Here is a 13,104-nt window from a genome sequence, read left to right on the forward strand (position 1 = left end):
GGCAAAGGCACACACAAGACAGTCACTAAGAGAATGCATAAAGGTGATGAATTGATTTCTTGATATCATATTGGATGGATAGATGTATAAAGTTGGATTGGAAAGTTTGCTTTGTGGTGGCTTTTATTTCAGCATCGTGGCCAAGAGGACGCTGTGATGGTCAGTAACAGAGGGAAGGTAAGGTGTGGGACAAATGTTGAAAGGGGAATTGGGATTGTAGTCACTGCTACCGCAGGCAGATGATTCCGTCCCGGATATCCCAGCCAGAAAGGGGCTGTCTGGGCCGCATCCTTCCATCTGCTTCCTCCTCTTCTGTTTCCTCCTCTTCTGCTTCCTCCTCTTCAGCTTCTTCCTTTTCTGTTTCCACCTCTTCTGCGTCCTCCTCTGCCCTCTGCGAGCAGATGCTGTAAACCTGAAATGACAGCATAAAATGCTGGAAATACTCAGCAGGTCAGGCAGCATCTTGACCTGAGACATGAACTCTGTCTCTTTCTCCATGGATGTTGCCTGACCTGCTGAGTATTTCCAGCATTTTCTGTCTTCTTGGAGGCCTTCCTTTACCATCTGAGGCCTTGCAAGCATCCAGCAGCACTCCCTATATACTTTAAAAACTTTTAACATGTATTGCAGCAAGCCACGACTTCAATGAAATAAAAAAAAAACCTAGTCCAAAAGTTTAAATGCAAACTTACCTGAAAGATGTGTGTGTCCCTTTAAGAGGTGCTGACAGCGCCTCTGTCAGTCTGCTGCACGCTGGGTTTTCATGGCGAAATTAGAACTCAGCGCAAAGCTCCAAGTTCACCGCGGTGACGTTAAGTCACCGTGTACATCATCTCTCCCTTATTTCAATTTGAAGGGCGATGGATCTTACCGGCAGCGCTGCTGGGCCTGGCAAAATGGAGGATGCCATGGGTCCCGCCACCAGTTGGCGAAAGAGCAGCGGCCGCCCGCTTTACGCAACTTTTTGTCAGTAACGGGTGGCATTAAGCCCCTGAATTTGTAGCCCAATGATTCTAATAATAAAAATTTAATGTGGAAAACAGCAGGGTGCTTCCAGCTAAATTTACTCCCAATGTGTTTGACTCTTTTGCCCCTCCCTTATAATCTTTCTTGATTGCTTCCTGTTTTGGATGTTTCCAGAATACTGGCAAACAAGGCAAAGTACACAGTTCAAAGTTGTTCTATAGTTGTCGTGCGATTAATAAGAAACTGTGTCTGATAGTAAAAAAAACCAACTGATAATGGCTATTAAATGGTTGAAATATTCTGGGCAGAGAATGATTTCCGAGTCTCTTGTAGGGTATAAAGTGTTTGAATCCCAGTAGGCAGCCTGTTTGGAACATGTGTGAATTTGTCCCCTTCTCTCTACAGCAGTAAAACACAAATGGCAAATCCCGATCCATTTTCTCTGTGGACTCTTTCTATTCATTCCTGTTATACGTGGGCTGTTGAACTGAATTAACAACAGCTGTAGATGAAAGGCTGGATTAGCGGGGCCCTTATGGGACCACAGAGGGTGAAGGACAGAAGTGAGGACTTCTCTGCAGGATGAGCTTGGGTTATTTTGACTTGAGCAGTGAGAGGGGTATTGACTTTTTATTTAAAGAGGCACTCCAGGTTTGTCCATGTGGACAATATGCAACAATGTGATTGGTGTGGTCCTGCTATCGAATCACCATCTCGATTTCTACTACAATTGTTTTTTTAATTCGCCTTGAGTAAAAAACTGAAAGAAAAATACAGAAATCTCAGTGTGTTACTGTGTGAACTATTCTAGTCTAAATGGTAGAATTCAAAGAGATTTCCCTGACTGAAAACTCCCTAATATGGTGACAACACCCCTTTTAATTAACTTGCTCAGGAATGTTGAAAAACAAGCGGTTTGTGACATTGGTCCAAAAATGTGTAAGAAAACGTGCTAAGAACTGTATATAAAACCTCTTACTAGTCCAGCCAAATGTTTATCAATTATTTGAACTTTCGGGACCACATGAGTCCCTTCACCAGATGAAAAACAGGAAGAAACTAAGTTAATGTTTGTTTCAAAATTGTCTGCTGAGCTCCCCTAATGCCTCAAGCGAGTTTATCCAGTGGGTAACTGAGCCATATCGCTCTCAACTTTGAGGTGTTAAAATTGGCCATTGTATTCCATAGGTTGAGGTGGGAAAAATGCATCCTGGGTTCTCACTCCTGATTACTACACACTGGCAGCGTATGTGTTTGTGTGGATGTCAGATTAGGACAGAATCAGGTGATGCCTCCCCTATTCAAACAGCCAGCCAATACTGTCAAGGCTCATAAAATGGCCGATTGTGTAAGGTACCAAAGGGCAACCAGCGCCCTTTGAATCATATCCCAGCAGGATGTCAACACCTTCAGGAGAGGTGGGGGCGGGGGCGGGTGGGGGGAAGAAACAGGAGTAAACTGACAAGAAAAAAAGGTGTTCAATAGTCATGTAACGTTTTTGAAATATTGCACCCTATTCTGTATTTAAAATGAGGGCAAATTGATTCGGACCACCTCACACAGTATATTTCCTTTATGCTAAGAGGAATTAAGATGGGTATTGATGGGATTTACTTGCATTTTCTGTTCATTATTATTCCAAAACTATATTTCCTACATTACAACAATGACTACACTTTAAAAAGTACTTCATTGGCTGTAAAGCGCTTTGGGACGTCCGGTGCTCATGAAAGGTGCTATATAAATGCATGTCTTTCTTTCTTTCAAAACTGCAGTATTTAAAACTGTCTGAATCATTCTGCAACTATAGAATCATCAAATCTTACCGCACAGAAGGAGGCTTGTGCCGGCTCTTCGAATGGGCTATCCAATCAGTCGCACTCCCCTGCTCTTTCCCCATAGCCCTGCAACTTTTTTCCTTTAATATGGGCGCCTCATTTCTATTCAGCAAAGATGTGCATCTTATCACATCTCTCAGAAATGTCTCAATGGCTTCATATGAATTACTATGAAATCCACTACGTGCTGTTATGTAAGCAAATGTTGACGGCCATTATGCGCACAGAAATACCCCCCAAAAATAAAACTAAGATGAATGACAAGTGTTCCAGTAGCGTTAGTTGAAGGAGGAATGCTAGCTAGGAGAGCAAGGAAACCCTTTGCTCTTCTTCAGATAATGCCATGGGATCTCTAACATCCACCCAAACAGGTCCTCAGTTTGAAGTCTCAACTGAAGGAAGGCACCTCCAACAATGCAGCACTCCCTCAGTGCGACACTGCAGTGTCAGTTTAGGATTGCGTAGTCCCAAGTCTACAGAATGGGGACAAGCTTCTGACTCAGAGGTCAAAGTGATGCCAACTGAGCCACACTAACAATTACAAAACATGTTCATTTTTGAAGGTATTTTTGTATTGCTAATGGTTATCCAAATGTTTCTTGGCCAGAACAGAATCTGACACCAGTAATTGTTTTCCCTTTGCTCTGAGCTTCTGGTTGTGAATGATAAAGCCTGCTCGTGTTTGGAAACTTCACATCGGTCTCCTTATCGTTGGACAAGCAGATGTAACTTTCTTCTCATTAAGTTGTTTATTTTGTTGCGTCTGCCATTTAACCCTTTACAGCCAGAGCTATTGAAAAGGAAGAAACATCTTTGTAAAGAAATTCCCTCTCCTGCTCCATTTGCTCCGGAATCCATTAGTCGTTGCACCTCCTCTCTCTGCTGGGAGGATACCAAAATGTGTCAGGATGGACAGACTAGTTTTTTTCTTCTTAGCTAGGTATTTCTGATAGCCTGAGATATTCCTTTACGAAATCCAACTGCATAATTGTTTTTAAAAACATGATCAATTTTCTTAGTACAATTACTTGATTCGAATTTTTTTTTAAATCTGAGGGGGTAATTCATCAAAAATGATTAAAATTTTCAACGAGCATTATTTTAACTGGAACGAGATCCCTGAGGGAAATTTGTACTGAGGGAGTTAATTTAACAATGACAAGGGCTCCACGGTAAAATGGGATGAGGAATGCGCAGTCAGCTCTGGGGAGAAAGAGCTATTTTGTGTTTGAAAGCCCTGGTTTGTTTTCTCAAAGGGGCCCATTTACGAATTACATAAATTTCCAAAAAGTGACAAGCTGTTCATCGCTAACGATGGGGCCAAGACAGTAGCAGGACGATTGGTAAGTTGAATTCCTCTAAAGCCGTGACAATTCAATTTACCTAACTAGCGAGTTCCAATCTATTTACTATCGTCCTGCTATTTCATTTCATTTGAAGATAGTCGCATCCAGAGTCTACTTGAGAAAGAACTTCATATTTCATGACAAATAGTACTGTCAGGAATCTGCTGTGTGCTCTTGAGGCTCCAATGAAATGTGAAGAGGAGTTTAAACCTTGCTGAAATGAATACTCAGTCAGTTAAAGTATATTCTGCTGGCCCCTGCTAGCTTGAAATAATACATGTTAACTTTCTTAAGTTTCTGATATATAAAGCAATCCAGCTCTAATACTATTTTTCTACTGATTTTATTTTTATAATGTTTCCCTCATGTTTTTTATGCCCTTCTCCGAGTGCCAGCTGTGGCTCAGTCAGTAGCACACTCTCACCTCTGAGTCAGAAGACTGTGGATTCAAGTCCCACTTGAGCACAGAAATCTAGGCTGACGCTTCAGTGCAGTACTGTCGGAGGTGCCGTCTTTCAGATGCCGTCTGCTCTCTCAGGTGGATGTAATAGATCCCATGGCATTGTTTTGAAGAAGAGCAGGGGCGTTATCCCCGGTGTCCTGGCCAATATTTATCCCTCAATCAACATAACAAAAGAGAACAGATTATTTGGTTGTTATCACATTGCTGTTTGTGGGAGCTTGCTGTGTGCAAATTACCACATTTCCTACATTACAACAGTGACTTCACTTCAAAAGTACATTGGCTGTAAAGCGCTTTGGGACGCCCGGTGGTCATGAAAGGTGCTATATAAATGCAAGTCTTTCTTTTACTTTCTTTCGATGCTGGTTGGGGAGGGTGGGATATGCCCTGCATGTAAATGTTTCATTAGATGTAGTTTAAGCTGCTCTTTGGTTGATTTCCAGAAGGGGGCGCTTGAGAGCTTTATTAAGGGAACTGTTCAACATAGCAAGAGATTTCGGCCTAGAAATTGGGTTTTGGCGCAGCGACGGCTTTAGCGCCGGAAGTTAGTGCCGGAGCTAAGTCGCGCTGGGCGGGCCAAAAATTCACTAGTTCTGCGCCCAAACGGCTGCCGGCGCTGTTGAAAGCTGTTTGCGCCTGAAAACTGGCGCTACGCGCTGAATTGCGGCGCTATTCCGGCGCTGCGGCGCCCGCTGCGGTGCGGCAGGTTCGGGAAGTGCAGGCCTCCTTCCCTTAAGGAGGAGCTGCCTGCACCCGGCCGCGGCCCGCGAAAATCATTGTAAAAATGAGCCCGGCACCTCGGACAAGTGCCGGGCTTGCATCTGTCCCGGGGGGGGGGGGAGGAGAAGTCCGGGGAGGGAGCTGCGGCCAGGCGGCCGGCGGGAAAGCGGCCGGCCGCCGCGGGGCCTTTAATGCGCCGGCGCAAAGTCCAGTAAGGCACCTCTGCCAGAACGTTGCTTGCGGCTGCCACGGGCGAGGCGGCCGCAAGTCAATTTCGGAGTTCGGGCGGGTTACCATGGCAACCGGGACGCTGCGCACACCGATGACGTCATCGGTGCCGGCACAGCGCTAACGGCCTAACGCCGATTTAGGGACCCACTCAATTTCCAAACTGGCCATAACTCCGGCGCTAGGCCCTCTAGCGCCTCAAAAGCTGCGCTAAGCCTACCGAATTTCTAGGCCTTCACCTCTTCATACAGATCAGGGACTGTAAACAGGAGATATAATAAGTGGTCTCTCTTGCTCCGAAAGCCTCTCCTCCACAACCACAGCAACAAGAACTAAATTAGAAGTGTGGTTTGGTTTCCCCAGATGGCTCATTGAGTTTAGCTAGTGAGTTGCTAAGGCCTGCAAACCAGGAAGGTGCCAGGTTCTAATCCTCAATCTAAACTGAGTTGGCTGATCTCAGATGGGGCAGCGGGAGAGGAGTTACAATTACCTTTACCATCACTTGGCGAGGGGAGGGAAAAATTGGCCGGGGCTCCTGCTTGGCCAGGGAACTCCCCTGGTGAAAGAATACATGTGGGGATGGCTTATTGTGACATATCCATGGTAAAAACTTACATTTATGTAGCACCTTTAACATAGTAAAACATCCCAAGGTGCTTCGCAGGAGCGCAATCACACAAATATTGATGCCAAGCCAAAGGAGAGGTGACCAAACGCTTGGTTAAAGAGGTTTGGGGAGGGAATTCCAGAGCTTAGAGCCTTAACAGCTGAAGGTAGGTGCCAAAGGTGGGGCAAAGAAAGTCAAGGCTGCACAAGAGACCAGAATTGGAGGAGCGCAGAGATCTTTGGGGATTGTAGGGCTGGAGGAGGTTACAGAGATAGGGAGAGGCGAGGCCATGGAGGAATTTGAAAACAAGCATGAAAATGTTAAATTCAAGGTGCTGGTGGACCAGAAGCCAATGTAGGTCAGCGAGCACCAAGGGTGGGTCAATGGGACTTGGTGCGAGTTAGGATACAGGCAGCAGAGTTTGGGATGAGCTCCAATTTATGGAGGGTGGAAGAAGGGAGGCTGGCCAGGAGAGCTGGAATAGTCAACTCTGGAGGTAACAAAAGCATGGATGAGGGTTTCAGCAGCAGATGGGCTGAGGCAGGGGTGAAGATGAGCGATATTACAGAGGTGGAAGTAGGCAGTCTTAGTCAAAATCCTGGAACTCCCTACCTAACAGCACTGTGGGAGTACGTTCACCACACGGACTGCAGCGGTTCAAGAAGGCAGCTCACCACCACATTCTCAAGGGCAACTAGGGATGGGCAATTAATGGGGGCATAGTTTCAAGGTAAGGGTCAGGAGGTTTAGAGGGGATTTGAGGAAAAACTTTTTCACCCATTTCACCCAGAGGGTGGTTGGAATCTGGAACTCAGTGCCTGAAAGGGTGGTAGAGGCAGGAACCCTCAACATTCAAGAAGCATTTAGATGAGCACTTGAAACGCCATAGTATACAAGGCTATGGACCAAGTGCTGGAAAATGGGATTAGAATAGACAGGGCTTGATGGCCGGCGCGGCCGAAGGGCCTCTTTCTGTGCTGTCTAACTCTATATGACTCTAAATGCTGGCCTTGTCAGCGACGCCCAGAACCCATAAACAAATTAAAAAAAATATGGGTTCAGGAACTCAGCTCAGGGTCAAATAGGACGCCAAGGTTCTGAACAGTCTGGTTCAGCCTAAGACAGTAACCAGGGAGGGGTTGGAATCGGTGCCTAGGGAACGGAGTTTGTGGCGGGGGCCAAAGACAATTGCTTCGGTCTTCCCTATGTTTAAAAGGGAAGAAAAGTGGCAAAAAGAAAGATATGCTGTAGTAAAGGAACTAATACTTGTACAGGAAACTAGAATGAGGCAACAGACACGTTAAGGGTGCAGTTAGACTGCCACATTTGTATCACTTTGAAGTGATTACTGGTGTTAGTTCCTGACCTGACTCTGGAGGGGATCAATGTTAAACTCCCTGAAGGAGGCAGCCTCTAGGGTTTGACACTACACGGAGGATGACAAGTCAGTATGCTCCAAAAGTAATTCATAGTATGAAGTGCTTTGAGGCAGTGATGTTACAAACTGATAAGGTACTATATAAATTCAAGTCTTTTTTGGCTAGTTTACATTAACTCAGCTAATAAAGGTTTTATTACTGGCTACTGTGGTCTCTGTCTCTGCCTGTGCTGCAGTTAATTAGAATCCAGTACTGCTGACTCCAAAAAGCTTTATAATAAGATAGAGCCCTTGTTATGTACGCACGCTACTAGACTATCAGACTACGAGAAATCAGCAGCTCCTTCGCTCCACAATTGCACACGCACACACACACACACACACAAAACAACACTAGCAAGTATACTATTTTCTGCCCTGATGGGCTGTTTTTTGGGATAAGGTTCCACACTGAGACCCCTCCAGTACCTCACCTTAGTTATCATTCTTGATTGTGAGCCCTGACCGTGTTGGCTGTCTGATCGCAAGAGGTTATCATAGAAATGTAGACGTTTATAGCATAGGAGACCATACAGTCCATTGCGTCCGTGCCAGCTCTTTCTCAGAGTAATCCCATTACCCTACACTCTCTCTCGCTATAGCCCTGTAACTTCCCCTGCCTCAAATATTTATCCAATTTTCCTTTAAAAATGGAATGGCCTCTGCCTCAACTTCTGCCTGTCGCAAAATATTTCATACTCTAACAACACTGAGTAAAGAAGTTTCTCCTAACCCCTGTCCTTACTCTCTCAGTTACAATTCTAAATTGTTTGGCCCCCTTGTCACTGATTCCACAACTAGGCGAAGTAGTTGATTCCCCCCCCCCCCACCCCCGAGTCATCCTATCAAAACCCTGCATAATTTAAGAAACTTCCTTAGCCCCAGTATCTTAAGTCCCTCCTCAAGAACTATAGCTTCCCACTCCTGGCATTGCTATCTCCAGAGGAACATTCTTCCTCTCCTTTCATGGTGTAATCCGTGGCTCAGTGGGTAGCACCCTCGCCTCTGGAGTCTAAGGTTGTTAGGTTCTAAGCCCCACTCCAGAGACTTGAGCACAAAATTCTAGGCTGACGCTTCAGTGCAGTATTGAGGGAGTGCTGCACTGTCGGAGGTGCTGTCTTTTGGATGAGATGTTAAACCGAGGCCCCGTCTTCCCTCTCAGTTGGATGTAATAGATCCTGTGGCATTATTTCAAAGAACAGCACTGGAATCCTGGTTGATATTTGTCCCTCAACCAACATCACTAAAATAGATAATCTGGTCATTATCACATTGCTGTTTGTGGGAGCTTGCTGTGCGCAAATTGGCTGCCACGTTTCTTACATTATGACAATGGCTACACTTCAAAAGTACTTTATTGGTTGTAAAGCGCTTTGGCATGTCCTAAGATTGTGAAAGGCGCTATAAATGCAAGTCTTTCTTTTTCCTCAACCAGGGACACGAAAGCCAATCCCTGCCTCTGTTGATCAGCTAACTCAGAGATTGGCGATTGAACCTTCCTGCTCAATACAGCTCAATGGCACATGAAATGAACTCATTTAGCCATTAAAGGGATGACCAACTTTTTTTAAAGGGCTGTTATGGATATCTCACCACTGCACTGTTAGGAATTGGACATCCCTGTTAATCCTTTGGAATTTTGCCCCTTCACCTGCTCCCACTCCCCAATGAGCCACCTGGTGACATTTTTAAAGGTTTATTTTGTAAAGCTAATTAGAAGTTTAGCTGGTCTGGTGTTGTGGCTCCATTCATAGACACGTGTATAAAAATGGACTAGAAAATAGTGCTCTGCACATCCACATCTCATGGCGCGGCTAGGAAAATGTTTTCTGTTTGTTCCTTGCAGCCATAGACTAATTTATTTAAAGGTACAGGGGCATCTAAAGAAGTATTTTGGATTGGACCAACTTCAGGTATTGGTCAGTTTATTTTCTCAACTATTTTCTCCTCTCCCTTCCTCTCCTGAAGTTGTTGGTACCTGATTAGAATATAGTTCCATCAATATCCCCTCCCCCAGTACATTGCCCCAGAAGCTGTTAGGTAGCTGTGAGCCTTGGCAATAAGTGCCTGAGGGTAATTTAACCAGGGAAGTGGCATCCTAACTAAGCCTGACCCTGTCCCACGTCGAGATCCACGCACACGGACTTCCAGCCGAGATCCCTAGACTTCGATCAGGAGGGGGGAATCTCTGGCTGATTGACCGCTCTCTAATCTGGTGCTGCTGAGGCCAACTGAAGCATCCCGAACACTGCCCCAGCAGGGATCTGTTAATGCAGCGCAGACATGAGATTGAACCGGTATTTAGCAAATTGGACTAAAGACGGCATCATTTTAGGCCGCTTTATTTTGGCACAATGTTGGATGGCAGCCCAGAGAACATTTCTAAAATCGGAATTGTGCGAACTTTAAGGTGGTTATGCAAGAGCTCCTCAAAACTCCTATAACTGGTGAGATGCTGTGTGCGTTTGTTATAAACCTCAATGAAACACATTTGAGCACTGTGTGTTCCTTTCAGCTCTTGCCCGGTCCGAGAGCAGCCCATTGCTTATAACTCACTCCAGACATGTCCTAATATGTACTTCACCTTCATACTGTCGAGCCATTTTAGGAGCATCCAGCTGGGGGCTGTTATCTCGGTCGTTTATCAATGTGCTCTCTGCTACTTCCTGTCGCTATAGAGAAACAATGTGGTTTGTATTCAGTCTCTAAGAGATTTTGTAAATTCCACCACAAAACAGCATTGTAACTTGATGGCGGCAGCATATCCCTCCAAACCCAGCTCTCATTCAAAGCATATCATGACTAGATTGTATCAATCACAATGTGGATCTCTAGCAATTGCCATATGGCAACTGCATAAAGAGGCTCATAGTAATAGAAAAAAGTTCCTCCCATAGCCATGGGATTCATAAGGACCCAGGAAAATCGCTGCAATGGCGATATTGGCGTCAGACACTGCAAGTTAGACCGTTGAGCTCCCCGATCCTCCAGTGGTGAATTCACACCACAATTTGCTGGAAAAATGATTAGAATATGCTGCAGCGCGCGTAATGGTGGATCAGGAGCAGCGCGACCAATGTCTGATACACATTTAAGATACCGTGTCAGCTGTGGCTCAATTGGTAGCACCCTCGCCTCTGAGTCCAGAAGGTTATGGGTTCAAGTTCTGCTGCAGAGACTTGAGCACAAAAATCGGGGCTGACACTCCAGTGCAGTGCTGAGGGAGTGCTGCACTGTCGAAGGTGGCGTCTTTCGGATGAGACGTTAAACCGAGGCCCCGTCTGCCCTCTCAGGTGGATGTAAAAGATCCCACAGCACTATTTTGAAGAAGAGCAGGGGAGTTATCCCCGGTGTCCTGGCCAATGTTTATCCCTCAACCAACATCACTAAAACAGATGGTCTGGTCATTATTGCATTGCTGTTTGTGGGAGCTTGCTGTGCACAAATTAGCTGCCGCATTTCCTACATTACAACAGTGGCTACACTTCAAAAAGTACTTCATTGGCTGTAAAGCGCTTTGGGACGATGGTGGTTGTGAAAGGCTCTATATAAATGCAAGTCTTTCTTTCTTACTGAACAGAATTTAACGGTTCCATAACAGTAAACGAGCTAAACAATTCGTGCAGGTTTCCCGTTCCCATATTTTAAAAATTGTTTAGTGTAAATGGAGTTTGTTTATTTCTTATTTTATAAAAAGAAAGACTTGCATTTATACAGCTCCTTTGATGACCTCAGGACGTCCCAAAGCACTTTACAGCCAATGAAGTACTTTATGAAGTGCAGTCACTGTTGTAATGTAGGAAACGCGGCAACCAATTTGTGCACAGCAAGGTCACAGCAATGTGATCAACGATCACATAATCTGTTTTAGTGATGTTGGTTGAGGGATATATATTGGCCAGGAGAGCTCCCCTGCTCTTGTAAGTAATTCTCGTTGCTTATAGTCAGGATTGTGTGAAAGGGCACCAGTCTGCTAAAACAAGGGCCACTCATTGTCGCTGCGAATCCCAGCGTCTGGTTCATTTCACTTCCGACAGACTGTCTGCTCAGTAAGTGGCTGGTTGTTTTATTTTAAACAATGTCATGACATTAAAGTAAGTCTGGTTTGATAGAGAAAGACTGAAGCTGTTATCTCCTTGCACACGCAACTCACACCTGCATATAATACCAGTTTATCTCACTCCCATTCTACCCCAAACAGGATTTTAGGGTAAACTTTTTTTTTATTATTCGTTTTCTGGTTCTGTACATCGCTGGCAAGACCGATATTCATTGCCCGCCCCTAATTGCCCTTGAGAAGGTGGTGGTGAGCCGCCTTCTTGAACCACTGCAGTCCGTGCGGTGAAGGTACTCCCACAGTGCTGCTAGGGAGGGAGTTCCAGGATTTTGACTCAGCGACGATGAAGGATTGGCGGCGATATTTGTCCAAGTCGGGATAGTGTGTGGCACGCAGGGGAATTTGAAAGTAATGGTGTTCCCATTGCACCTGCTGCCTTTGCCCTTCTAGGTGGTGGAGGTCGCGGGTTTGGGAGGCCAGGGCGAGTTGCTGCAGTGCATCCTGTAGATAGGACACACTGCAGCCACAGTGCACCGCTGGTGGAGGGAGTGGATAGTTAAGCTTGTGGAAAAATCAACCACATTTCTCATCCCTGATCCCCGACGTCTGCTAGAAAGTTTGCGTCTGCTTGTGTTTGTGTGCTTGTGCACATGTGCTTGTGCATGTTTGTGCTTTTGGGTGTGTGTCAGGTGACAACAGGATCGGATTTGACTGCGATGCCTTTTGCTACTGAGTAACTTGACAATACTCGTAGTCTGGGCTCATATGGGGAAGATATCAGAGCTTGTGGGAGAGGAGGGGAACAAAACTTGGGGTGAAAACAAACCTAGAAAATATATAAATATACTTGTGACGTGGGCTTCTAATCCCTTGTGTCTTTGCATCACTGATATTTTTGTTTCCTAAACTGGCATTCATTGGAGTGTATGGCTTGTTACATACCGGTTGATTTATTGCAGGAGCGAAGAGCTATATGAACACTAGGCTGGAGGCAACGTGAATGTTGGAACTATGACAAGTTTATCAAACTTGTCCAATTCCTTAAATCACTTTCTGGCGAGCTACAAAGACCCAAAGCTGTTGTACTGTGAAAATGGAGGGCATTTTATTCGAATTCTGCCTGACGGACAAGTGGAGGGGACGAGAGACCGCAGCGACATATACAGTGAGAATTCTTTTTGGTCATCATGCGCACTGCATTGTTTAAGTATGTGTGTGTTTGGACTTGTGTTGCTTGGCAACTGTTTTGATACGTCCCAGTTCAATTCACTCAGGACTCTGAGCAGCTCGAAGAACAAGGATTCCAGCAAAGTTTCGGGGGGGGGGGGGCAGGAAATCTTAAAAGGGTGATGCCATGTTGGCTTTTCTGCATAAACATTTGATCTATTTAAAAAAATTTAAACTCTACAGCAGGGTGAAACAAAGTTCTCACAGTGTCACTGATAGTTGCTGCGTGTTACTG

At 45.3% G+C, this 13,104-nt stretch overlaps 1 protein-coding gene across 3 annotated transcripts in view; it reads left to right on the forward strand.

The window, feature by feature from the left end:
- LOC147114178 (fibroblast growth factor 1-like) overlaps positions 1–13,104 on the forward strand; it is an 89,088-nt gene that overhangs the window by 56,155 nt on the left and 19,829 nt on the right. For all 3 annotated transcript variants that reach the window (XM_085995824.1, XM_085995825.1, XM_085995823.1), the window contains one exon: positions 12,602–12,807. In XM_085995824.1, coding sequence (XP_085851950.1) covers positions 12,654–12,807 — 154 coding nt within the window. In that variant the 5' untranslated portion in view covers positions 12,602–12,653. The remainder of the gene's footprint in view (positions 1–12,601; positions 12,808–13,104) is intronic.

This window comes from Somniosus microcephalus, chromosome 8 (assembly GCF_052327205.1).
Source record: "Somniosus microcephalus isolate GS21.2 chromosome 8, FLI_Smic_1.0, whole genome shotgun sequence".
NCBI classification, from domain to species: domain Eukaryota; kingdom Metazoa; phylum Chordata; class Chondrichthyes; order Squaliformes; family Somniosidae; genus Somniosus; species Somniosus microcephalus.